Genomic DNA, 26,815 nt, shown 5'->3' on the forward strand with positions numbered 1-26,815 from the left:
GTCCTCGATGCCAGCCCCCCCGGCCCTTCCCAGCCTGGGGCCATGGAGAGCGTCCAGATGTGCGTGGATGATGTAGGACTTCACTCTGAGGCTAAAGTTGCCTTTCAAACCATGACCCCGCCCCTGCCCCCCAGGAACTCTGGGGGTCCCTCCTCTACCCAATTGAGAATCACTTTCTTAAGCTGCTTCTAGATAATTCTCAACACTGTCCGCGCCTTCCAAGATATTAGCTACCCCTCCGACATCGTGCCACGCGTCAGTCAGACAGGAACGCTCTCTACACCTGCATCCTTCGCCCACACTGCGGCCAAAAAGCAGGTGAGCCGGGTGCACGGGCCTGCATCCTGTGAGGAACGCGTCTTGTGATGAGGGGGGGGCTTTCCCTCGTCCATAACGCTTTGTGCAGAACGCCAGGCAGGCCCCCTCCTGAGTCCCCATGCACAGCGGGTCCTGTCTGCTGAGTGCGGCAGGTGAGACATGTGGCATGTCCCATATGCTCCCCTCCCCCACGTTACTGCCATTCTGGGGGGGTCAGCTCTGGGATCCAGGGGTCCCTTGTACCTTGTTGTCATCCATGACGGTGTTGAGGGACTCGATCCACATGGGGTCTATGTCCCCGTCCAGGATGATCCACTTGGGGCCGTCGTGAGGGATGTTGGCCAGGTCCCGCATGATGGTGGAGAAGAGGCCTGTGGGCGGTGGGGCTCTGTCAGGTCCAGCTCTGGGCGGCTCTCCCTGGGGCCACAGGGGCTGAGACCAAGCTCGCCCCCTCCGGGCCAACACTGGCCTCTCTCTCAGAGGTGGCCAGTGCCCTACTTCAGAGGGACAGCAGAGGCCCTCAGACAGGAGGGGACCTGGCTCATTTCCTGCCCTTCTCCTGACCCCGAGGACCCACCTTTGTGACTCCACCCCGACCCTGCCCCCCGACATCCCCCCCAAGTCTGGTCCAGTTCTCAGATTCAACAGCCCTACATGGAAGGCCACTGCCCCACCCTGTACCCCTTCACTCATCCCTTCCCTCTTTCATTCATTCACTCAATAAAGGTTTGCTGAGTGGTCTTAAAGAGTCAGGCTCAGGGACATCCCTGGTGGCACAGTGGATAAGAATCTGCCTGCCAATTCAGGGGACAGGGGTTCGATCCTTGGCCCGAGAGGATCCCACATGCCACGGAGCAGCTAAGCCCGTGCACCACAAATACTGAGCCTGCGCTCTAGAGCCCGTGCTCCACAACAGAAGCCACCGCAATGAGAAGCCCGCACACCGCAACGGAGAGTAGCCCCCGCTCGCCGCAACTAGAGAAAGCCCACACGCAGCAATGAAGACTCAACGCAGCCAAAAATAAAATAAATAAAATTAATTAAAAAAAAACAGGAAAAAAAAAGTCAGGCTCAGAGCAGGGGGCGTGGGGACAACTGAAGCCCCTGCCCACCCCATAGAGCTTGCATCCCAGTGGAGGGGGTGACGACGCAAGATACACGTGCAGAGATAGATGCCAAGTCACAAAAAGAAAGCGGGGCGGGGGGCAGAGGGTGATGCGGCGGCAGGGGCCTCTCACAGGGGAGACTGGAGCAGAGCCTCCCTGGCTTCCTGGCCCGGGAGGGGGACGCATGGAAGCTTGGGTGGGGCAGGGGTGGGGATAGTCCCCTGGCAAGCAGTACACACCCGCCTCTTCCAACCCCTCCAGTTGCCCCTTCCTCCGCCTGGACCACCCTTGGGGCCCCCCATCTCCCCTAGCCCCTCACCTGTCCTTTCTCCAATGTCCCGAGTTTTTTTTTTTTTTATATAAAGCACAGATCTCACCAAGGCCCTTCCCCGGAGAAACACCATTCCCAGCACCCGAGGCTCCAGCCTGCACTTCAGGGCTCTCCTCCTGTAGCCCATGGGGTGGGGGCCCTGTCTCCCCTCAGCCCTGCTTGAGCCCTGATGCTCCGGTGTCCATGGCCTCCCTGGTTCCTCCCGCCTGGGAGCGTGAACCAGCCCCCCTCTGTGACCTTCCTGCTCTCCGCAAGCACCATCATTACACACGCGTACGTGTGGGCCCCCTCACCGCCGCTGGGCCCGCTGCGGGCCTCCCTCGGGGGCTCGGCCACGTGCTCACCGCACAGAGGCCGGCCGAGCGGCCATGACAAAGCGGGCCCGCCGTGGACCCAGGCCTGGGACGCCTGCTCCGAGCCCTCGCCCTCTCGGCCCTGCCGGGGATGCTGCCCCATTACCATCTTTCCACTCCCTGGTCACCGGGTTGATGATGCCGAAGAGCTCGTCGCAGGTGACGGCCTTGGGGTCCAGGTCCACGGCGACCGGCTTCCTCTGCAGGTTCTGATAGGTCTTGTTCAGAGACTTGAGGACCTGCACCGAGGCGGGGGCTGCTCACTCAGGGCCACATCGCGCACCCAGACCCTGCGCTAGGGCCCTTGTGTGAGCTCCAAGGGCCCTTGAAGACCCACGGGCAGAATCCCTGCTCTGGGCCTGGTTTGCTTTGGCGACACGCGTGTGAGTCTGCGACCCGCAAACAACGTCCAGGAAGACGCGCTGCGATGGTTCCTGCCTGTGCACAGAGGAGGGCTACTTGTGCCCAGACTGGGTAACATTCATACTAGTTCCCTGATAATAAAAGTAAGGTGCTCGCTGAAAGAAAAATTAAAGGAAGGAAACTACCTGTCATTCTTCCCCCGCAGAGAAAAGGGTTTCTGAGGACATCTGAGGATGTTTCCCATGGGTATATGTGTAGACAGAAATACACACATTCCTTTTTAGAGAACTGGTTCCTACAGTTTCTGCCTTCTAAAAATAACTTGCAGTGAGCGTCCCTCATGTTACATAGTCTTTGGAAATGATCTTTAATAATAGCATAATAGTCCATCCTGTGGGTGGCTAGCTGAATACTCGGCTGGTTTAGAATTTTCCGATGTTATAGGTATCAGTCATGTTGGCCGCCGCCCTCTGCTTTCCACTGTGCCCAGGCAGTGGTAGGGGGCAGGGGACAGGAGGGTGGGGGGTCGGCTGCAGAGAGGCGGGGTGACTGATATCAAGGAGGGGGAGGGAGAGAGGAGGACCTGGGAGAAGGGCCTCATCGGTGGGACCAGGGTCCGCTGGCCACTCCTCGCCTCCCCTGCCGTCCCCGGCCCCCCGTCACAGCTTCCTTCCCGGCCCGCGACACCCTTCCGCCCGGGACGCACTGGGCTGGGTCCCCGGGTGGGCATGTACCTGGGACTTGCCACTGCCTGCGTTCCCGATGACGAACACCGAGTGCCTGACTTGCAGCAGCTCCTCCAGCTGCACCACCTTCAGCACGAAGCTGTCCTCCGCCTGCAGCTTGAGCTCAACGATGCTCTGCTTGATGACCTGGGGAAGGCGTGTGGGAACGGGGCGCTGAGCCCCCTGCCCAGCGGAGAGCTCAGAAGGGAACAGCGGCCCTGCCCGTGGGGATGTTTACGTGCTCTGCCGTGGGTGCTACTGAGAACCCTGTGCGGGGAATGGGTTTGCCCAAAGCATCCTCCCCTTCCTCTCCCGACCCCCCAGCGTTGCAAGAGGGGCTGGAGAGGCAACCCGTAGCCTCAGGACGTTCCTCGGGGCAGAGGGAGCCGTGCATGTGTGGCCATTGCCCGCTGGCAGACGTGACCACCACCCCAGTGTGGGTACCTGCCACAGTGTGTGGCGGAAAGAGGCATCCTCGGCGGGAAGGAGGCTGGGGTGTGGCTTCCCGGACCACCGTGACCCTGGCTGTTCCCACCTTCTCAAAATTCAGGTCCCGTTTCCGAGGCACGTCCAGTGCAGGGAAGAGGTCCCCGATGAGCCCCATGAACACGGGCAGGTCGTCGGCGACGATCTTGGGGATGTTGAAGTCCCTGAGCGCCCTCATCAGCACCTGGTCCTCTGCTCGGCCGGGGTCGGCCCTCTTCAGGGAGCCGGCCACCACCAGCACAGACTTGATGGCCCGCAAGCCCCAGTCATAATGATCCTGCGAGTGGAGGGCAGGGCCGGGCGGGTGTGAGCGCGCCGGCGGGGTGCTGGGACTGAGGCCAGCCTGCCGCCGGGACGCGTGGAGGCATGCGGGCCACCTGCGTTTGTAACCCCTCCCGACCCCAGCTCTGTGGGCCCAGGACACTGTCACACACCTGCTTTGACAGCAGCTCTTTGCACAAGGTGTAGAGTGTGATGAACTTCCTGGCCAGAAGGCGGGCCTCCAGAAAGCCCTCAGACACCAGCATGATCTCGCATATCAGTTCAAAGTCGGGGACCACCATGGCGCAGGGCCTGAGGGGGTCAGCGGGGTCTGCCTTGGCTTCTCCCCCTCTTCCAACCATGCCCCCACCTGCCCCTTGTCACCTAGGGGCACACCTCACCTGCCAGGAGGAGCACAGCACCACTGGCTGAGAGTCTAGGTGCGGAGCCGGGTTCCCAGGCCCCCACCCGCCGCTTGGCTGCGCTCCCGCTTCACTTGTTCCTCCTACACCCTGCGCAGGGGCGTCTCCAGGCCCTGCATCCCTTGACTCAACTCCTCTGAGAGTCACCTGAGCCCTGTCCTCCCTCACTGGCCGGATGTATCGGAAACGGGACCTCCATCCCAGGTGTCAGAGGCCCCGGCGGGCTGGTCCTTCTTACTCAGGCCTTGTCTCCAGACTCCTCCTCTCCCACAGCCCCCTCTGGTCGGCCTCGCCCTCTGCCCTCCACAGCACCCTCCTGGGCACTTCCTCATGCCATCCGCGCCCACCACACACCTGAACAAGGCCTTTAAGTTCTCGGGCAGCTCCGTGCGTCCGGCGTACCCGGGGTTCATGGTGATGAAGAGGCCAACACTGGGGATAAGCCTTATCATCTCTCCCAGGAAATTAAACGTTTCTTTCTTGGCCCGAATTGCATCTTGGATACATTTGACCTAAACAGTGGGTATACAGACGCGTTCACGTGGGAATGACCACCTTCGACGGGCGGGACGGATCGCCGTTTGTGCTAAAGCGTGTGGCTGTGAATTTGCAGAGGACCTTCCTGATTTTTCTTTTTTTAAATTAAACTTTAGACTTTGATACAACCGTAGATTCACATGCGGTTGTAAGAACGAACGAGGAGGGGATCCCGTGGGCCCCTCCCAGGCGACCCCCAAGGGTGACCGTAGTGCAGCATCACCACCAGGACAGCCACGTGATGATGGGACGTTTCTGTGACCTCAGGTGTTGTCACCCTCTATAGCCACCCCCACCGTTCTCCCACCCTGCCCTCCCCGACCCCCTGCAACCACTCATCTGCTCCCGTTTCTGTGATTCTGTCTTTCGTGAACGTTAGTAAGCGGGATGGTACAGTGTGTCACCTGAGACGGGCTTTGGTCACTCAGTGAGACGCCCTGGGGGTTCCTCCAGGTTGGGGTTGTTCCTTGATATTACTGAGTGGCGTCCCACCCCCTGGCCGTTCTGTGTGTCCCGTTCCTGCTCGGGCAGTGTGACCCGTGGGAGGGCTGACTGGTAGCCATCCCCACATCAGAAAGTCAGCCCCGGGCTTCCCTGGTGGCTCAGTGGTTAAGAGTCCGTCTGCAAATGCAGCGTACATGGGTTCGTGCCCCCATCCGGGAAGATCCCGCATGCCATGGAGCGGCTAGGCCCGTGAGCCATGGCCGCTGAGCCTGTGCGTCCGGAGCCTGTGCTCCGCAACAGGAGAGGCCACAACAGTGAGAGGCCCACTTACCGCAAAAAGAAAAAAAAAAAAAAAAGAAACTCAGCCCCGGGTGAAATCTGAATTCAGGGACCATTAGCTGCCTTTGACCCTCGGTGGTGCTGAGCAGCTGCAAATCTCCAAGCCACCACTGGAGGGCGCCCTGCAGCCACAGTTTAAGCCCTGACCTACGAGCCTGGGGCTTTGGAGCAAAGCGCATGCCTAGTTGTCCAGGACTTTCCTCCCAGACTGGTCTGCAGCGTGCGGCTCACAACCCAGCAGGGCAGGGGCTGGCGGTGGGACCCCTCCCCTCCACGTGGAGCCTCTCCTAATGTTCCGTCCCAGTTCCTGCTCCTCCACCCGAGTCAACAGAGCTCTACGTGATTATCCTGGGGTCTGTGCACTGACTTTGGGGGCAGGGGTCCCCAAGGCAGCCGTCAGCATTGCCCATGGGTCCAGGGGGTGCTGGCTGCCCTCGTCCTCTCTTTGCAGTACTGGCCTCCAGCCCCAGGGCTTGGGGATAGTTCCATGTCTATGCCAAGGTGGGGAAACAACAGTGGAGGAGGCCAGCTACCTGCACTCACCCCTAATCCTGCCAGCAAACCCATTCTACAGATTAGAAGATGAAGGCACAGACAGTTCAAATAAAGCCCAGAACTAGGCAGTCCTGCACTCTGTCATGGGTGTTCCCAAAATACTCAGGCTCATTTCCTCCTTCTCTCCCTCCCAGCACCCTTGTCTAACTGATAAACTCCTAGACATCCTTCAATGCCCAGCTCCATTGGTAATTGAGACCAAGCCCTCTGTCCTGGTCCCCTAGGCAAAACTGATTATCCCCTCGTCTGTATTCGGTTACATATGTGCCACTGGGTCTGATCCTTACTGTTTTCCTTCTGTGGGCCCCTGAAGGACAGGGCTGGGGTCCCGCTCACCTTTGTGCCACACCCCCCAACTCAGTGAGGCTGACCTGACCCTACAGGAAAGCTGACGAGCGCCAAGCCGGCAGGGCAGTGAGTTCCCGTACGTGACCCAGAGACCACGCGGGCCCTACCTGTACGGCGATCACAGACAAGACCTCCACGGAGATTCGATTGAACTCATCGAAGCAGCCCCAGGCTCCAGTCTGGGCCAGGCCCTTGTAGATATTGCCACAGGACTAGAAAGGGTGAGATGGGAGAAGCACGCGTGGAGAGCCCTGCCGGGAGCCCCTACCTGCCCCATCAGCCCCCTGGCCGAGGGTCAGGCTTGGGAACTTTGGGGCCCTCAGAAGGCTAAAGGCAGGACGTTCACTCCCTGGGAGGGATAATCCTGCCCGGGGCCGGGTGCCAGGAAGAGTCCAGACCCTCCCTGGCATGGGGGCTTTGCCCGGGCTCAGATTAGCGAGTTTGTGTAAAGTTCAGCCCTTGCATTTTCTGCTAGCACACAGGAGAGGGGGCTTCCCTCTAAGGTATGGGGACGGACGGCAGGCCCCAGCTGGATAATCAGGATGGTTCTTCAACGTTTACATACAGGATTCCTTCTGGGAGGATCCAGCTTCAGATTTCACTTTTCTAAAACCCAGAAGGCCGGTGCAGGCTGCGGCCTTGAGAGTCAGAAGGGGCAGCTGTCCCCACCCTCAGCCTCAAGATGGGGTCCCCTGGACTGTGGGGCTCTGATGGGGGTGGGGCAGGGAGGCCCCCTGCAGGCCCGAGCTCCTGATCTCAGTGTCCCCCCCGGCCCCCAGGGGCTGCTTTGACCTGACCTCCATGGTCACCCCTCTTCCGGGCCCTTTGAGAGCTGTGGCTGTCCTGCAAAGTCTCCAGTGACCGCTAGGACCCAGCCCCTACCCTATACCCACCCCTCATGCTACCCTGCCCCCCAAGCTCTCAAAGGTGCTCACTCTGTCTGGTGCCCCCAGTTGCCAGGGACAAGCTTGGAATGTAGGTTGGGAGGGGTTACCTCCCCAGGGGAGGCAGGACTGGTTGTGCCCACCCTGAGAGCCTCTACCAGACACGCTGGTCATGCTGCAGAGGCCCAGCCTCCCAGGAGGGCCAAGGCCGCCAGTCGGGGCACCACTACTCAGCCTCTCTGTCTGGTGGACGCCGTCAGCAAGCTGGGGAGCTGGTGCCTCCTGCCTGGGTCCGGCCTGCAGTGTCCACACATCTAGAGCTCACTTGGGGCGTGGAGGCTGTGCCTTCTGAGGGAGGGGCCGTGGGTGGTCCTCCCTGGGGACTTCAGGCCCCCCTGGGCCTGGGATGCGTACCTTGTAGTCCATCTGCTCGGAGCAGTTGAAGACGTAGACCATGGTGCCCAGGGCTCTGCCCAGGTCCTTGGTCGTCTCTGTCTTGCCAGTCCCGGCAGGGCCAGCGGGGGCTCCGCCCATGATCAGGTGGAGGGACTGGGTCAAGGTTATATAGCATCTGCAAAGGACCTCCGATCACCTCGCGGGCGGCAACCCCACAGCCACCCACGTTCTTTCACTGTGGTGCAGTGACACCCCCCCCAAGCCCCAAGGAGGCACCAAAGGGAGCCGGTGGGAAGCACTTGTGATGTCGCCAAAGAGCAGACACCGTCTTGCCGGGGCGGATGCCACATGGGGGCTGTGCCCACCAGGGCGTTAGAGGAGGCCACTGCCTAACGTCACAGTCACTGACGGTTCGCTCTGAGCAGCTGCTGGTCTGAGTGCTTTTTGCTGTTAAGTGACTCGCTTGACCCTCAACGAGCTGCTGAGGATTTATAAAATAACGTCCCCACTTCGCAGGTCCTCAGAGAGGCTGAGGAACAACCCCAAGGCCATACAGCCAGGGTCGGAGGGAGGGAATAGGATCGTGGCCCCCGAGTCTGGGTGCCTGGCCGGTAGCAGGACTGAATCTGACCCAAATGCCTGGACCCGTCAGCCTCAGCAGGGCACGTTCGGGTCTGACAGCGCAAGGACTCATGGGGAAGGGCCCAGAGAACAGTGAGAGTCCCCCCGCTGCATTGCTCAGGGCCAGGCAGGAAGGCGGCTGGTGTGTCCTCACCTGTCGGTGAGCGGGGTGATGACCAGTCGTGGAGTGTTGCCCAGGTACTCGTACGAGTACTGGATCTGGGCGTCGCAGATGTTGGCAAAGCAGTGCTTCTTCTCCTCATCCCAGCGGTGCCGCAGCTGGGACTGCCAGGTGAAGGCCTGGGCGCTCTCCACCTGCAGGAGGGGCAGGCCGGTTTGCCTCCCGCTGGCCCCTGCCCCGGGGTTGGGGGGGGCTCCCCGGCCTCCGGCTCCTCCCACGGTGCCCACGTCAAGCCTAACTCCGTGCACCACTGAGTCTCGCTGAACCGTGGGCACCCCTGATCAGGCCGCTTGTCCAGTCGCTTACCAGGGCCGAGACAAGGGATGAAGGAGGCGGTAGCCACTGCCCAGAGTAGTGTCGCCCACCTCCCTCAACCCAGGAAGAAGCAGCAATAACTGGGATGGGGGCGTGCACGGGAGTCCCAGGCACCAGCCCCCCGCGGGGTTCCCGGCCCTTCCCGGCGCCCGTGCCTTGGCGGTGATCATCTTGGCGACCACATCCCGGGCGTGGACGTCGATGGTACAGATGGTCATGATCTTCGTCCTGTCCCCGGCGTTGAGGTTTCCGATGAGCAGGGTGATGAGCGCGTTCAGCTGACTGATCTGCAGGAGCGAAGGCACCTCGGCTGGGACACCCATCGCGGGGCGGACTCCGGGCTGGGGGGGGGGGTCCCCCACGGTTGGGTAGGGAAGACCCCCATGCTCTTGTTCACAACAACGAGACACAGAAAGAAGCTCTCGCTATCCCCCAACTGGGGGTGGGGAACGCTGGGGAACAGGCCCCCCCATGGAATATCAAGGAGCCACTAAAAATGGTGTAGAAGAAGATCGGATGCCGTGAAAGACGGCGGACGTTGCGTAAAACCAGGATTTTAAAGCTGTGTGGACAGTTTATATATTTTTGCCTAGGAATCGATTACATGCACACAAAAAGATTAGAATGTTAGATAAGAATTTGTTGACGCGGTTATATATGGGTGGTGGGGTTTTTATTTTAAAAATTATCTTTAGTTTCTAAATTTCTAACCAAGAATCTTTTAAAAAGTTAAATCAAAAGTGGCCCCCACTTGCCACAACTAGAGAAAGCCCTCTCACAGAAACGAAGACCCAACACAGCCAAAAATAAATAAATAAATATTTTTTTTTAAAAAAGAGAGAGAATTAAAGTCATGTACTTCTAAAGCGGTTACTCTTGGGCAGAAGGATGTTGGGGGGTGCCAGTATTTGGTTGCTTTTGACCCACAGAAATGGCAGTGGCACAAGTGGGCACCTCAGAGCAAGAAGCTTTGGATGGACAGGGGATGGGAGCACACACCTGCTTCTTGTTGTAATCTCTGATGGCGTTTTCGTAGCCTTCCTCCAGCCTGGCAAACGCCAGGCCCACCTCGGTTGTCCACCAGATCTGGGTGCACGCGAGCGCAATCTGAAAACAGAGCGGCCCCCGGCCCCCCGCCAACGTGAGCGTCGTTCTCAGCGTGACAGAAGAGTTCACATCAGTAAGGTGGCTGTCCTCCGCCCACTGTGGCTAACCCAGGACAGGTGAGCTCCGTCCACCCAGCCTCAGACCTGGGCGGGGTAGTCGAAGATCCACTGCTCCCTTGGCTTCTCCTCGTAAGTCACCACGGCTTCCGGGATCTCGTGGCGGAGCGTGGCGCACATCCTGTCCAACACCCGGTTCAGCCAGACCTCCACCTGGGGACGGAGCCACAGGGACCAGAGAGGGGCGAGCACAGCTCATTCCGATGGCTTGCTTTGTCATTTACAAATTAAATGACCATTTGTCATCCTCCTCATCATCCCAGGGGTAGAAATACCCAGGTTTTCAGAGCAGTAAGAACGACCAGCTTGAAGAATGTGGTCAGCAAGCCCAGCTGTACCCGCACAACTAGCTGCACTGGGCATTCGTGTGCATTAACTGTTTCTACACAGAGAAGGGAGGGGAAACCAGGGAAAAGTCAAGAGGAGAAGATAGTCTATGTCTGGCCCTATGAAGTGGTGCTGACGTGCAGAGACGCGGGGCCTGTCCGCCCGGCCCCGCTGCCCCGTGTCCCTTACTAGTGGAGCCCCCACTAGCTCTCCAGGTGCATCATCTCAGGGTCTTAGACTGTCATGTGGACAAACTTGCTGACGAGCCTTGTGTGTATCTTAAAATACAAAACTTCAACTGCCTGCAACTGGGGGGAACATACCGAAATGAGATAATTGGGTTGGTTTCTCTTTTCAACTACAACGACAGTGCAGGCAGAGCTCACTGTAGCTCGTGGTTATGTCTGTAAGCAGTTACGTGTGGGAAGCATCTGAACGAACTGAGGACTGCATCCTGCCACCGGCCTGCCAACCCCATCTGGCCAGGTTCTCCGAATTCAAGTTGTGGGAGCTTGGGTTTTCTTGTGTGAGATTTTTACCCCCCAAGCTGACTTACCTCTGAATTACATTTCGCTTAGGCTAATGTCAAGATCGATTCGAAGGCTTGATCAATACTTGGGCAAAGAGATTGGGGGAGGGGGGGCGTGGAGGGCAGCCGGGAAGCTTGCTGTCAGCAGAAGGGAGCAGCCTCCTGGGGTGGGGGGAAGCTGGAAAGGGGGCCGGGCTGCCCAAGGTAAAGGGACCCCCCTGTGCTAAATCAAAGCAGTAAAGCCCCTTACGCTGGGCAGGAATGAGAACTGGCTGGTTCAGGTGTGTGTGGCCCCCTTCAAAGAGGGGGGCGGGTGCCGCTAACACTAACCCCTTGGCATTAATAATAATAAATAAAATAATAAAGACTCAATGGCATTAATAAACCTTTTCTCCCCCTCCGTCCCCTCCTTTCTCTTCTTTTTTTTTCTCACAATGCACCTCATACTGTGTAGGTAAGGCTGTGCTGGAAATTCTATAGAGAAGCCCCTTAAGCATTTGTTCTGAGAGGCAGAGGGAAGGAGAGAGGGGTGGTCCCAGGCTGGGGGTGACAGCCTGTCTGAGGCCGTGTGGCCCTGTACACGCTGCACTGTCGTCCCGGGTTGGGGCGGGGGCGTCCCTCCGCACACGCACGCACCTGCCCCGAGAGGTCACATTCCCGGTCAAAGTCCACGTACTCGTCCTCCTTGCTGTACATGCCCAGGCCACACTTGAGCGGCTTCCCGTCGGCGTCGAGGCGGAACTTCAGTTTACACAGGCTGTCGAAGAGCTTGGACAGGTGGCGGCTCACCTGGATTGGGCGGGGGGATCACTGGATTTTGCAGCCAAGGGGTTCAAAGGCAGGAGACACGCAGCCTGGGTCTTCCTCGGGAGGTTTTAAGCATCTTTTTTTTTTGGCTTATACCCGCCCCCCCCCTCCCCACCGCCTCTGGGATGTTGACTGAACGCACTTAGCCAACAAATGGCAAAAACTGCTCTCAGGGGGAACCTTCCGAATGTCTGTTCCTGAAGATTTCTTTTCCTTGAGAAGGTTCTGTCCCCGGCATGGGACCCACGTCCCTAGGTCAGACGCTCAGAACCTAAATTGTGGGCCACCCTGTGGCTGCCTTCTTGTGCGTCTGGAACTTCATGATTAAAATAAGACAGTCGCTTCCCTTCGCCGGGGTAGCTAACCCTCCTCTCTTTTAGAAGAGGAACCTCAAGGGACCTTTTCTTCCTGGCGCCTGGGATTTATTAGGAGGAGCAGGCGTGTCTCTCAGAAACGAGCATCTCACCCATTTTCCAGAGGACGCGGATGAGGCTTGGGGAGGGAAGGGCAGGGTCTGAGACCAGTCCCAGGTCTTTCTGTCATGGCCCAGCCCCTGGGTGGTTTCAGGTGTGGATGACCTCGTGGAGATGCCACAGGGACACCTGTGGACACTCCTCCAACATCCCAGGGCCACCTGGACATGGAGCCAAGCCGGGACCCGCCTGGAGCCTGGAGGCCGCACCTGAGGTCGGCCTCTCTTCACGATGCCAGGGGCCCACCTACCTCCACGGGGTCGTTTCCATTGGAGAGAATGTCCAGGAGGTCGGCTGAGGAGACGAAGTAGAACCTTGGGAAAGCAAGTCTTTTTGTCTCTAAATATTCGGCCAGGGCTTTTTCACACATGGCCAACCTTGGGGGAGGAAACAAGGCTGCTGAGTCCTGCTCGACAGAGGGTCTTTTCCAGCCCATCCTTCCACGCGCTAGACGGACAGCCCCGGAGACGCCCAGGCTGTTCACAGCCCCAGTTTGATTCAAATCTTCCACACTTGTTCTCTGCCAGCCCCTGACCTGGTGGGTGTCCCCAGGTATGATAGGGTATAGTTTAATCTCTGCAGTCAGTGCTTCTTCTGAGGCTGAAGGCCCGCTCTGTGGCCGGCGTGGCAGGATGTGGCCCGAGAGCTCGCACTCGGAGGAAGGGGATGTGTTAACCCACAACCTGGGGCTTTCCCCGTCCTGGCCAGCAAGGGGCGCATGACTCGGGTTTCTGCCACAGCGAAGCCCCTCCCCTGGACAGTGTGGGACCCACCTCTTCTTCAGGTTCTCAAGTTTGTTATAGAGACCAGGTTTGTTGGTGGCTTCGACCACGTTGGGTGTTTTCACCGCCTCCTCCATCAAGGCCTGGGAAGAGAAAGGGGCCGCCACGGCATCAGGAGCCCTGTTTTCTCCAACGGAGCCATTTCCGAAAGTGCCCAGGCAGGGGCGAGAGAGCTGTGCTCACCTTGAACTCCTGGTCGATGTCATCAAAGCGTTGGGAGTCCTCCGGCAGCTGGGCGCGGATGTCTTTGGAACCAATGAAGATGCTCTCCAGGTGGCTCCAGGTTCTCTGGACCTCGAACCAGATGGAGATGACCGAGTCCGCGGCGGACAGTTTCTGCTGCCAGCTCGTCACCTCCTTCAGGAAGTGGGACAGGTACTTGGACATCATCAGGTTCTGCAGCTGCACCTGGCTGTCCTCCAGCGTCTCCACCAGCACCTCATCCGTCTTGAGCAACATGGTGCCTGTCCGCGGGTGCCGCCTGTGCTCAAACTCCATGGTGGACCAGGTACTATCCAGGGTTTTCAGCACCTTTTGGGGGAACAGAAATCGGCTCAGCAAGTGTCTGGCATGAGGGGCTGAAAAGGACCCAGAGTTTCCTAGAACATGGAAGGAACCCCTTCAGAAAGGAGGCGCTTTTCAGAAAGCCAAAATGTTCATGCCAATGTTATTTACAATGGCCAACAGATGGAAACAACCCAGATGTCCCTCAGTGGATGAACAGATCAACAAAATGTGGTGTATTCATATAATGAAACATTATTTGGCCATAAGAAAGAACGAAGCCCAGGCACATGCTACAACATGAAGGAAACCTGAAAACATGCTCAGTGAAAGGAGTCAGACACTGAAGCCCACATATTATTTGTTTCCCTTTATATGAAATGTCCAGAAAAGGCAAACCTGTAGAAACGGAAAGTGGGCTCATGGTTGCTTAGAGCTGGGGTGGGGGGTATGAGAAGATGGGGGGTCACAGCTAAAGCGTCTGGGTTTCATTGCTTTTTGAGGAGATGAAAATGTTCTAAAATTGACTAATTCTAATATGTGATGGTTGCACGTATCTGTAAATATGCTAAAAGCCATTGAATTGTACACTTTAAATGGGTGAATGGTATGGTATGTGATTTAGAGCTCAATAAGTTTGTTAAAAAAAAGAAAGCCAAAATGTGACAATTCAAACTCAAAAACAGGTGAGGAGAGAGGTTTGGATCGCAAAGGAGTCAGCCAGACTTTCCGTGTGTCCTGGAACTGCCCCGGGTACTGGCTGATGGCCGGCCCTCCTGCCCCCGTCCCCCCCTTCAGCTTCTCAGAAGGCCGAGGCAGGATGGACTGCAAGTGAGGGTGCTTCGTAGGGGAGGAGAGTTCAGTAGGGCTAGGCAGGTGGGTCGGGTTCAGCATCACCCCCTACAAAACGCACTTTGCTGTCAACAAAGGCTACCTTTTCCATGCCAGACTCTTTCACAGCCTTGTCTACGATGTTCTGGACCTCGTCTTCGTATTTATGTAGGTTCAGCTGGAGTAAATCCGCCAGGGTGGTCTCATCTGACATTTCAAACTTCACCTACGGGGAAAAAAAAGAGGCACATTCCACGTAAGGTCACATGTTCTCCCGCTGAGGGACAGCTTTGTCCTTCATGGAGAGGCAGGCGAGGGAGGAACCCAGGCCATGGCGGGGGCAGTTGGAAGCTCCGTGACTTGGGCAGTCACTTCTCCAGGCCTCACCTCTCCTCCCCGTCAAACTGGTAACAGCAGAGTCCACTGATAGGGGATTGAATAGTGTCCCCCCCAAATTCATGTCCACCTGGACCTCAGAATGTGACCTTATTTGGAAATAGAGTCTTTGCAGCTGTTAAGGATCTTGAGATGAAATCGTCCTGGATCAACTGCACGGAACCTAAATCCGATGACAGGTGTTGTCAACAGAGAAAGGGGAGGGAGTGAAATGCAGAAGAGCCCACGTGACCACTGAGGCAGGGATTGGAGGGATGCGGCCACAAGCCAAGGATCGCCTGGGGCCACCGGAAGCTGTAAGAGGCAGGGAAGGGCCCTCGCCTAGACTGCCAGAGGGATCACGGTCCTGCCGACACCTTGATTTCAGGTTTTTGGCCTCCAGAGCCAGGGAAGACTACACTTCTGTGGTTTTAAGCCCCCCATGGTGTGGGGCTCTGTTACAGCAGTCGCAGGACCTGATCCACCACCTCAGGAAGCTGCCATGTTAGTAACAGTAGTGGCCAAGTCACAGGTACTATTACTCCAGTAACAATACCAGGTGTTTTCATGGTGTCACCCAGTCCTCAAATCCTTCTCGCTGTCACATAGACAGACGTTTCCAGGCCCCGATTCCAAGCCTGCCATGGAAACTGGCTTAACCAAGTGATGGAATCGAGTGTCTCTCAATCATGGCTGGAAAAATACCTGCCCGGGTATCAACAGTCCTCGGTGATGCCCAGTTCCTGGGACGTTTTAGTTGCTTGTTGATCACCGCCCGGGGGTCTCTCCCAGGCCCTGGATGGGGTACACGAGCCTGCTGGCCAGTGGTCTCAGCACTCAGGATAACCCTTCTGCTCGTCTGTTTCTCCCCACCAGGGCCCAGGCCACATCCCGTGTGCTCCTGAAGCCGTTTCTGCCCTTCCCTTGCCATGGAGGTGACTGCCTACTCTATGCTCCTAGAACCACCCCTGAGCATCCCACTCGGCGTCCCAAACACCGTGACCCACGCTGTTCTTTCTTCCTTTGCTTCCCTGAGAGCAGGGCCCGTGTTCTGTCTCTCTGCCTCCTTGGCACCTACGTGGGGCCTCTGCAGAGTAGCCGTTCCACAGAGTTTTGTTCAATGTTTGCTGACGGTGGAGATGTTCCTATTTGCCTTCTGTGAGTGTCAAGGCCAGTGACCCCCCACTGGGGGATATCCCTGGGAAAATCTGGGTGCCAGGACTCTGTGTTCCGGTGGCGTGTGGGGGACCTGGGGAGCTATTCCTCCGCCCCAAACTTCCTGAGCCCCGGGGACATTCACCTTACAACAGAACTGGCTGCATAATTTGAGGGGCCTGGTGCAAATGAAAATGATGGGGTCCCTTGTTAAAAAATCATTAAGGACTTCAACATGGTGACAGCAGAGCATCCAACCCAGAGCGCAGAGCCCAAGCACCTCAAAGCTGGCTTTATCAGAGCCAGCCCCGCCCATCCTGTAGCGAGTCCCCAAGGAGCAGCGCCCTCCTCCCCCGAGGCGCGGTACCTGGGTGGCCTGCATGAGCTGCTGCCAGTGGCGGTTCCGGATGGCGGGGTTCTGCAGCTCACTCACAGCGCGCAGGGACGCGATCGTGTTCTTCACGGTGTTGTCCAGCCCCACGAAGGCATCCCAGCCCTTCACCTCCTTGTCCAGGGACCTCACAGCCTTGGCAAACTTCTGGCAGTCTATGTCCATCTGCTCGACGTTGATGTGCTTCCACTTGGTGGTCTTCCAGTCACCGATGCTGGTGTTGACCTGAGATGGAAACTCTCACTGTCTCCTCTACTGGGGACACTTCAGGAAGGCACCTGTGCCACCTTCCTGCCATTGCTCTCAGGAAGCAAAATCCAATGAGTCTTGAGAACTAATGACAGAGCTTGGTAAAGTGGGTGGATACAAGGGGGGAAAAAAACCAACAACCCAGTTCTATCATGAAAGATTCAACTTAAAAGTCAGCAGTTAAGAGGTATTTTGGCAAAACGTGGGCTCCGTCACTGCTCACCAGGATCTAGTTCTGTCCCACTTCCTGGTGCAGCCACGTCAGTTGCCTCGACCAATGGAATGTGGGTGATGCCCGACACCTGGGGGCAGAAGCACTGGATTGCCAACGCCTGGCCCCCAGTTCCCTCAGTCTGCCTTGGCAATGGTGGATGCGTGCACTGATCTGCCCAAGGGTTGCTTGGAACTGGAGTGTGGACTTTGCGTGAATGAGAAATACATGTTTGTGGTTAACTACACACAGTTTTTTTTGTTTTGTTTTAGGGCTGTCTGTCACTGCAGAGTAACCTAGCTTATACTGACTGATTAAAAACACCAGAAGATATTTCACTCACGAAAGGATGAAACAAGACACAGGCGCTACTGGGAGACAACGCTACCAAGAGTGGAGACAGAACCCTGTGAGGCCACAGTCTTTAATTCAGGGTAGGCTGAGAACAGCCGTGAAGCTGGACGGGCCGGTCCTGGAGGGGGTCAGAGGTTGCTGAGACAGGCTTGGGGTGGAAAGACACGGTCTTGACAGACATCCATGTCAGATAAAGATAAACAATTGGGGTGTTTACAAGAGATTTACCTTGCAGATCCCAAGACTCGAAACCTTAATCCCCACAGGAATTGATGGCCCTTTCTGGTGCGTTTAAGCTGCTCTGTATCCGTGATCATAAAATTGTCCTGGCTAGTTTGTTTTGGAGAATTTTTCTTGCAACACCCTGACCAGAAACGCTTATCGTCATCTCCTGGGAAAAGTAACCGTATTCTTGGGTCTGCGCTAAGGGTTGTTTATTGAGGGAAAGTGCAGCATCCTCATCTGACTTCACCGACTGTTCAGTAATGTCGTTCATGCACAAGAGACTTGAAGTCAGTGAACTGCGAAAACAACAAAGCATCGAGAGGCATCGATGGGTTCGCTCTCTTTGGGGGTGGTTGTGAGGTAGCCTGGGGCTCCAGAGATGTTTTTCCCCTTCTCTGCGAGGAATAGGTAGATTCAGCATGGTCAAGATGAAGACGTTTAGAGCATTTCACTATGATGTAATTAAAAAAAAAAAAAGATAACTGACAAGACAGAGCCTGCTCCTGGGTGGGGACAGTGAATACGGCTGTCAAGAGGGGAATTCTCCCCAGATTTGCTCATGGAGTAGATTTAACTCTAGCTACAGTCGTAAGAGTTTTCTTTTGGAGGGAGGAGGATTTTTCAGAGACTCTGAAGTTCGTTCAAGAGCACAAGAGAGAAGAGCTAACACAGGCTTAGAGAACGAACTCATGGTCACCAGGGGGAAAGAGCGGGGAGGGACAGATTGGGAGTTTGGGATTGACAGGTACACACTGCTGTATTTAAAATGGATACGTGTAGGGACTTCCCTGGTGGTGCAGTGGTTAAGAATCTGCCTGCCAATGCAGGGAACATGGGTTTCAGCCCTGGTTGGAGAAGATCCCAAATGCTGCGGAGCAACTAAGCCCGTGAGCCACAACTACTGAACCTGCGTTCTAGAGCCCGAGAGGCACAACTACTGAGCCCAAGTGCCGCGAATACTGAAGCCTGCGCACCTAGAGCCCGTGCTCCGCAACAAGAGAAGCCACCGCAATGAGAAGCCCGCGCACCGTAATGAAGAGTAGCCCCCGCTCGCCGCAACTAGAGAAAGCCCGCGCACAGCAACGAAGATCCAACGCAGCCAAAAATAAATATATTAACAAAACAAATAAAATGTATACTTGTATATGTATGGCTGAGTCGCTTTGCTGTGTATCTGAAACTATCACAACATTGTTAATCAGCTACACTCCAATATAAAATAAAAAGTTTAAAAAAAACCTAAATTGTATATGGAATAAATACTTTAATTTCTCTAAAAAAAAAAAGATAACCAGGGACTTCCCTAGCGGTCCAGTGGTTGGGACTCTGTGCTTCCACTACAGGGGGCACGGGTTCGATCCCTGGTTGGGGAACTAAGATCCTGCATGCCTCGCGGCATGGCCAAAAAAAATTTTTTTTAATAAAATTAAGCCATTATCTATTAAAAAAAAAAAAAGATAACCAACAAGGAGCTACTGTCTAGCACAGGGAACTCCTCTCCATACTCTGTGATAAATGGGAAAAGAATATGAAAAAGAATAGATACATGGTCCTACTGGCTCTGCACCTTTGTAAAAGAATGTCACCTATAGCTTGAAATATTCCCGGGCTTGACCTTTAAAGGTATAACACTTTTCCATTCATATAGAGATTAAAAAGTTGCAGAACAGAAAATAACACTTGTCTTGTTGAAGGTCAACATTGTGACCAGAACTATGTGGACAGCTGCAAGAACAAAGGATTCAGCACCAAGAAGTTTGCAACAACCAGCCACACTCCCTCCCCTTTTAGTATACAAGAAGCCTGAATTCTACTCAGGTAAGAAGGTTCTTTGGGACACCAGTGGGCCATCTTCTCGGTCTGCTGGCTTTCCAAATAAAGTCGCTATTCCTTGCCCCCCCCCAAAAAAAGAATAGGTACATGTATGTGTATAACTGAACCACTTTGCTGTACACCTGAAACTAACACAACACTTGATTGACTATACTCCAACATAAAATAAAATGAAATAAAAAATAAAAAGAGAGAAGAGCTAAAATATCTCTGGAAATACAGGAGCCAAGAGGTGAGACTGGGGAGCGAACACGCGCACATCCGCTGTGGACACACAGCCTTGATACCAGGAGCAGTGAGGCTTCCTACTCGTCTTTTTGCCTCCATCAACCATCAGAGGCGGCTGTTACGGAAGGATAACGGGAGCGCCCCCTCTTGGTGCTGGGATGCTGCCCGTGGAGCCCCCCCAATCCCGCCCCCTGAGGCTTGGCGCCCCCCTCACCATGATGATCATGTCCCAGAGCTCCTTCAGCTGGTGGACCTCTTTGTGACAAGCCTTGAGCTGCTTGTAGTCCGGCACTGTGACCTCGAACAGGCTCCCGGATTTGCACAGAGCCTCCATGACGCCCTCCATGGACGCGATGCTCTTTTGTTGCTGGGGGCGTGCAGAAGCCGGTGAACAGGGTGCCGGCACTCGGCGGAGCCTTCCCCGTCTCCCCCGCCACGTCCCCGTGAAGCCCAGAGCCAACACCACGCACACAGGGTGGCGGCAAACTTTCCAGCTGGGAGGGCAGCGGTCCCCCCGCCCGCCCCCAGCTTCTCCTCTGATGGGAGGGTGGGTCATCTCGGCGAGCTCAGGTGTGAGGACTGACTCGTAATGGATGTTGCATGAATGCCAGACTTCCTCCTAACATTTTCTGACTTCCCAGAACCTCCCCCATTCTCTCACTGTATATATTTGTATTGTATTAAAATGTATATAAGTAATGCTTGATTGCTTTGAAAACTAGAAAAATCTAGATAAGCAATGAGGAGGAAAAAAAGATTCGTCCTGAGCCACACGACTAAGTGCGAGCAGCTGCGAAAGCTTTGGTGTGGAGTGTGTACCACTCTCGACTGGGTACACAGGGGGTCCTGAGTGTTTGCACCCTGCCTTGCGGGCCTCTCTCACCATGGACATGGTTCCTAAACAGACTTGACAGGGGAGTTCTTCAAAGAGCCTAGCCTGCGTCCACGGCTAAGTGCTCGGGGGGCTCGAAGGAGAGAATGGTGGCATCTATGCTGTGGGCTGGGGGCGTGACTGAGAAAATGCCCATGTAGAGAGGGCAGGATCTTGGCCTCTGGGAAGGGTGGGCTTCGAGGCTGAGCAGGGGAAAGAGCAGAGGCTCGGGGGAGGGAAACTGTGGGGTGGCCCTAAAGGACATCTTGGGGTGCCCTTGCGCTCACTCACGCCTGTGGTACTGCAGAGTATGGTCGAGGTGTGGGCTGGGGCCCGGGCACAGTGGGGGCTGAGCACTGTGCCGGGAGCATTGCGGTGCCCCCCTGTGCTCCTGGGGGCCCCCCAGGCCCCATGTACCCCAAACGCCCCTGCCAGGTGGAAGTCCATCGGGCCTGAGCCTGAATGGGCTGCCTGGTCCGGGGCCATGGAGCTGGCACGTTGGACACTGACCATGAACTTGGGCAGTGGGAACCAGGGGACACAGGTGAGGCTTGGCCACCAGCTGCACGTGGCGAGTCAGGGAGAAGAAGGCGCCAGGGAGCAGGGTGAGTGCAAAGCCCGAGGGGACAGCAAACTGCTGAACGTGGGGACCTAGGAGAGGGAGGGGCTGAGCCGCAGGGTGGGTTTGTGAGGCTCGAAGGATATTCAGATGTGCACACACACGCACACACACGTGCACGGCCCCGAGCCCAGTCCCATCAAGGCCACGTTTCTGGGCTCATGAGAATGACAGCTTGAGGAAGGATGAGAAAGCATCAGGGTCCCCAGAGTTACCACCCCATCTCCTCCTTGAGCAGAAGTACCTTATTGAGGGACTTGTAGGGGTTGGGGTCGCTGAAGCTGAACGGGGCTTCTTGCCTGAACTTCTCTCTGAACTCGTGCTGCTTGAGCTGCAGGAGGACCACGTGGAAGCCATCAGGCTCCCGCCCCAGGGCCCAGCTGCGGTGCACGCTGCGCCCCGCCCCGCCCCCTGAGGCCGTGGTACCTCGAACTGCTGGCATTTCCGTCGCAGGATGCTGACCTCGTTGGCCTGCAAGGGTGCCACGTTCTGCTTCACCTGGATGGCCAGCTTCTTGGTGTTGGTCCACTGCTCCGGCAGTTCCTACACAGGCAAAGGCCAAGGACCACTCCTTTTCCTGCTCTTTTTAAAATTTTCTACTGTGAAGTAATTACAGACTCAGGGGGAGTTGCAAAAATAGCACAGAGAGTCCTGTGTGCCCGCCCCCAGCCTCCCCTGGTGGTGGCATCTCACAAAGCAGAGGCTCGACACCCAAACCGGCATCCGACACTGGGGCGTTTCTGTTAGCAGGTGATGGAACTTGGCGGTTTTCACCCTGTGTTTTAAGCTGAATCCATGTGTGCGTGTGTCGTGTGCATGCATGCACGTGTGTGTGTGTGTGTGAGTGCATGCGTCGTGGGCGTGTGCAGTCCTAGGCAATTCTACCTCATGTATAGATTCCCATAACCCCCGCCGTGATCCACATACCTTGCTGTCCATCACGGTGAGGGAACTGTCTTGTGTTACCTCCTTGTACCTGTACCCAGCACCGCCCCCCGCCCCATCCTGGGCAGCCACTAACCTGTCCTCCGTTTCTACGATTTTGTCATGGCAAGAATGGCTTTAGCAATCAGACGAATTTTTGTATTTTCCAAGTTCTCCACACTTGGGCAAATATTGTACTTATTATAAAATATTTTAAAGAAAAAAATCCCAGCCCCCAAATTCTTTACCCACAAATAGACATTGTTTCACATTCTTCTACGATTAACTAATAGTCTGTTGGCAGCGACACACCTCAAATGTTTGTCAGAATTTTTATCTCACCGCTCGCCCTGTTCATAGCCCTGGAGCCCCTGGGGCCCGGCCACAAACGGTTCGAATCCTGGTCCTTAGCTGAGCCCCGGGTGGGGCAGCTGGGGCAAAACACAACGTGCTCTAAAGCAGGGCCTGGGCAGCATGAGATCACCGCGGAGATCACGGCGGCCACCGACCCACAATCGACACACAATCCTGTCACCCCTGTGCTGTGGGGTCTCGGGCACTGGCTGGAGTTAGTGCCTCCCGGCAGGGGGAGTCACACCTGTTTGACCAGTCCCAGAGCCAGGGCAGAGAAGCGGGGGGCAGGCAGCCAGGTCTGGGAGGAGACAAACTCCAGGGGGGTGGCTGGGCTGTGGCTTCAGCACCCAGCTTCTGCACTACCACCGCCCCAGCCCAGCTGCACATACAGCTGCTCTGACGCCGACAGCTGACGCTCTGCGAATTAGCTGTAAAGCACTGGGCTTTTGGAAGTCCCCTTCAGCCTCCCTGCTGTGGCCCACCTGTCCCACGCGGGGCCGGGGCCGGCTGCGGGCCTTCTGGGCGCCCTCACCCAATCAGGTCTCTGCTGACCCCATTCTTGGTCCCCCAGCCCTCGTGCCCAGGCTCCTGCTGCGCTCAGGAGCAGGTGTGGGACTTGAAGGTACTTTTTATCCACTGAAACGCCAATCAAATGGAAGAGCTACTGCCGCCCCCTTCTGGAGGCCGCCTCACTGTCCCCTTGTCTCCAGAGAGCCCTGTCCTCCCACCCTGCCATTCCACGGGGACCCCATGTCTAGCAGAGGAGGTCTAGCCTGCAGGCTCCGGCACAAGAGCCCGCCCTCCTCTGGCTCTGGCCCTGCCCGCAGCTCCAGCTCCCCCAGCGGGGGCCCCTCAGGCCTGTTTACCTGAAGCTTCACGTGCGTCTCCTCGGGCATCTCCTCCCCATAGGACTTGAGCAGCTCGATGGTCTGCTTCAGGGGCTCAAACATGTTGTCGGTGGCCATCTGCCTCTCCTTGACCTTCATCAGATGCCCCATCACCTCCACGAGGCCGTCATAATCCCCCTCCTTGAGAGGCTTCATCAAGCCCGCCCTGGAGACTTTCATGAAGGCTTCTAGGTCTGCGAGGCTGGTGGGCGAGAGGCCGCCTGTGATGGGTGCCTGCCCAGCACCCCTGTGCCTCACCGGCTCGCCTGGTCGGCGAGTCCCGCATGGAGCCACGTCTCAGGGCAGCCTTTGCTGGGCCTCCCGGACAGAGGAGCTGGATTACACGCTCTCCTGGCTCCACGCCCCTCCCGGCCCCGACCCCACCTGTAACTGCACGGGTACCACCGGCACGTTTCACGCCAGGCTTCCCTGCCCGACTCGGCTCCTGAACGGTTCCTTGGCATCTGTAGCCCAGACACGGTAAGTGCTCAGTAAAGAAGCAATGACCGAGGGACCAGGACCTCCACGCCCTGCCAGGTGACACCTTCCTGCTGGGACCCACCCTCCGTGGGGCTGCCGGCCTCTGAGCCTGACCTTCACCCCAACAGCCACCCGGTTTGGGGGAGGAGGTGTCCAACCGACACTTCATGGAAGGCTGCCTGCAGGTGCCCCTCACACATGGCCCTCTGGGGCCCACCTGCTGACCACGTTGTTGCTCAGGTGCCGCTTGAACATGAGGCTCCAGCGTTTGATGGTGTTGAGGAGGGCCTGCTTGAAGGGCCGGCAGTCACACTGCAGCCAGCCGTTGAACACCTTGGTGTTCTCGCACTTGGACACCTCCTCATACAGCTTCTCATAGGAGTCGATCTGGAAGACACAACCCCGTTCATCTGTCGGGCTGCCGGGGCCAGGGGTTGGGGCCAGCACAGCACGTGTGTGTGGGGGAGGCCCTTACGAGGCACTAGTTTCCTTCTCCCAGCACCCCCGGGGTGCCCTGCGGCCCAGCAGTCTATCCCTGACACGGGACAGCCTGTCAAAAACGGACGTCATCAAGCAAGGCCAGCAGGGGCCAAAAGTTTCAAGGGGTGAATGGGGTCCCGGGCACCCATGGGGCATCCCTTAACTCTATGCTGCTGCACATCCTTGGGCTCTCAAGCTCCACCAGCCAGCTGTCCCCCCACCCCATGTGCATCTCCCTGTGGCTGGGTCACCCTCACGGAGCTTCAGGAAAAGAGGTGAAGTTTTGTAAGTTCGTTATGTTTTCTCATGTCCTATATCCTGGTTTTTTTGCCGCACTGCACGTCTTGCGGGATTGTAGTTCCCTGACCAGAGATCGAACCCAGGCTATGGCAGTGAAAGCTCTGAGTCCTAACCACCAGACTGCCAGGGAATTCCCATCATGCTCTATATTACTGACGCTCTGGTACTGGGGGCCTCGCTGACCCTGGAGGGACTGCCCCTGCCCCCTGGCTGGCCAAGTCCTAGAGACGGCAGACAACCCCCCAGGACCACACCTTTCACATGCAAACAACCAACCAGAGCTCACAACCCAACCGCCGCCTCTATGGGGCTCTCACACTCCAGGCCACTGTCCCCCTGCCCTAATCACCCCAGGGCCAGGCCCCTGACAACCCGGGACAGCCAGTGCGCCCCTGAATCACTGATCCAAACTAGCCCATCCTAAGCCTGCTCGCCCCGCCTTGCCCATTCTTCCCCATGAAGACCACAGTTCAGGCTCTCAGCCACGCTTTCCCCTCATTCCCTCGGCCTCGTGCCCGACGCTGGTGCCTCCCCACGTGGCCCTACGTGGCCCTGCATGGCATGGAGTGTCCCCCTCCTCTTGGGAGCCGTGAGTCGCAACCTCTCTTTTCACAGCAGGCGTCTGCTGATCTGTTGGTCTCTCCATACTTGAATTATAATAAAACTTACATTTAAAAAATGTTCACCCTGGACTTCCGTGGTGGCGCAGTGGTTAAGAATCCGCGTGCCAATTCAGAGGACATAGGTTCGATCTCTGGTCCGGGAAGATCCCACATGCCGCGGAGCAACTAAGCCCGTGCGCCACAGCTACTGAGCCTGCGCTCTAGAGCCCACGAGCCACAACTACTGAGCCTGTGTGCTGCAACTACTGAAGCCCACGAGCCTAGAGCCCGTGCTCCACAACAAAGAGAAGCCACGGCAATAAGCCCACACACCACAACGAAGAGCAGCCCCCGCTCGCCGCAATCAGAGAAAGCCCGCGTGCAGCAACGAAGACCCAACGCAGCCAAAAATAAATAAATAAATAAATAAATAAAAATGTAAAAACAATGTTCACCCAAGTTTTAAATCAAGTCCAGTGCCCCTCCACGGCAGGGATTCTGGAGTTGAGGAAGCCGGTGGGTGAGGTTCACACACACCTGCTGCTGGAACTGGGCGAGGGTAGGCGGCATCTTGGGGAGGGTCTCCTCGGCCTGGGGGTCCCAGTCCTCTGGGCTGATCGCGTGCCCATAGATGAGGAAGCTCTTCATGACCTCCTGGGGGTCGTCCATCCACAGGTAGGCGTAGCGCTCGAAGGAGTCCTGGTACTCCTCAGCCTCCTTTATGGCGCTGATGACCAGGTTGGACAGCTCCTCCCCCATCTCTATGAGGTCAGTCATGTCTTCCAGGTCGGTCTGCGAGGGGCAGGAGGGGCGCAGATGGGTGAGCGCTTCGCCCGTGGTCTCCCCGCCCTGGAGAGTGGCTCCCTGTTGGTGCAAGTTGGCTAACCTCTCTAGATGGGACGCAGGGACATCTGCAAACAATGTTTGCAATGTTCTCCCGTGAGAAGATACACTGGACGTGACTTTTGCCAGGCAAACCCCAGGACGACTCACGTGGCTTCATTCATTAAGTAGCTACTCAGAATCTGCTGTGTGCACGCAGGGGGAGGGGGCCCTAGGGGTGTCGACAGGGCTCATGTGATGTAGACAGCCCAGGAGTGGGGTCAGATTTTCACCAAAAAAATCACAGAAACGAGACATCATGACTCTGACCCTTGCATTCAGGTGTAACAGGGAGGAGGTGGGGGAACGCTCCCTGGGGAAGTGACCATTGGTCTGAGAACTGATGGACTGTAGGTAAAGAGCAAGAGTAGCAACACAGCACGTGCAAAGGCCCTGTGCTGGGAGGGAAGCAGATGTGTGAGGACCTGCGTGGAGACCACATGATGGCCGGAGTAGGAGCACGGGAGGCCCGGACTGGACAGGATGCTCTGAGTTTCAAGTGACAGAAAACCCAACCCAAATTGGTGTTAGCGAAAAGGCAGTGATTGCCTTATGTAACTGGAGAATCTCAAGGTGGAGGGTGTGTATTAACCATGTTTTTAAAATTTCCTGTATCTTAAGAAGCTTTGGCATCTTAAAAAATCTTGCTGGCTGGGGAGAGACTGCCCCTCGTAGGGCCAGCCAATACTAAGAGAGCAAAGGGTTGGGGTGGGAGCACACCTTTCACGTGAAAACCAGCCAATCCCCCAACTGCCTACTTTATCTAACTAACCCTCACACTCCAAGCCCATGTTCCCCCTGCCCCATCACCCAGGGCCAGGTACCAGATAACTGGAGACGACCCCCATAGCCCTGAGCCGCCGATGTGCAGACTGGCTGGCCCCGAGTGTTTTCCCTGGTCCTGTCTCACCTTCCCGCAGAAACCCCAGCAAAG

At 56.6% G+C, this 26,815-nt stretch overlaps 2 protein-coding genes across 2 annotated transcripts in view; one reads left to right on the forward strand and one right to left on the reverse strand.

The window, feature by feature from the left end:
• PGS1 (phosphatidylglycerophosphate synthase 1) overlaps positions 1-26,815 on the forward strand; it is a 584,793-nt gene that overhangs the window by 90,934 nt on the left and 467,044 nt on the right. The gene's annotated exons all lie outside the window — the stretch shown is intronic.
• DNAH17 (dynein axonemal heavy chain 17) overlaps positions 1-26,815 on the reverse strand; it is a 161,541-nt gene that overhangs the window by 52,771 nt on the left and 81,955 nt on the right. Inside the window, exons 25-48 of the mRNA XM_049701566.1 lie at positions 25,537-25,791; positions 23,835-24,004; positions 23,117-23,339; positions 21,399-21,515; positions 21,217-21,303; positions 19,697-19,849; positions 16,359-16,607; positions 14,565-14,687; positions 13,310-13,657; positions 13,118-13,209; positions 12,595-12,721; positions 11,701-11,853; positions 10,236-10,361; positions 9,985-10,092; positions 9,141-9,272; positions 8,644-8,804; positions 7,887-8,043; positions 6,696-6,800; positions 4,720-4,877; positions 4,117-4,255; positions 3,732-3,959; positions 3,206-3,343; positions 2,215-2,347; positions 562-689 (exon numbers count right to left, since the gene is read on the reverse strand). Coding sequence (XP_049557523.1) covers positions 562-689; positions 2,215-2,347; positions 3,206-3,343; positions 3,732-3,959; positions 4,117-4,255; positions 4,720-4,877; positions 6,696-6,800; positions 7,887-8,043; positions 8,644-8,804; positions 9,141-9,272; positions 9,985-10,092; positions 10,236-10,361; positions 11,701-11,853; positions 12,595-12,721; positions 13,118-13,209; positions 13,310-13,657; positions 14,565-14,687; positions 16,359-16,607; positions 19,697-19,849; positions 21,217-21,303; positions 21,399-21,515; positions 23,117-23,339; positions 23,835-24,004; positions 25,537-25,791 — 3,810 coding nt within the window. The remainder of the gene's footprint in view (positions 1-561; positions 690-2,214; positions 2,348-3,205; positions 3,344-3,731; positions 3,960-4,116; positions 4,256-4,719; positions 4,878-6,695; positions 6,801-7,886; positions 8,044-8,643; positions 8,805-9,140; positions 9,273-9,984; positions 10,093-10,235; positions 10,362-11,700; positions 11,854-12,594; positions 12,722-13,117; positions 13,210-13,309; positions 13,658-14,564; positions 14,688-16,358; positions 16,608-19,696; positions 19,850-21,216; positions 21,304-21,398; positions 21,516-23,116; positions 23,340-23,834; positions 24,005-25,536; positions 25,792-26,815) is intronic.

The sequence above is a fragment of the Orcinus orca genome, chromosome 19 (assembly GCF_937001465.1).
Source record: "Orcinus orca chromosome 19, mOrcOrc1.1, whole genome shotgun sequence".
Lineage (NCBI taxonomy): Eukaryota > Metazoa > Chordata > Mammalia > Artiodactyla > Delphinidae > Orcinus > Orcinus orca.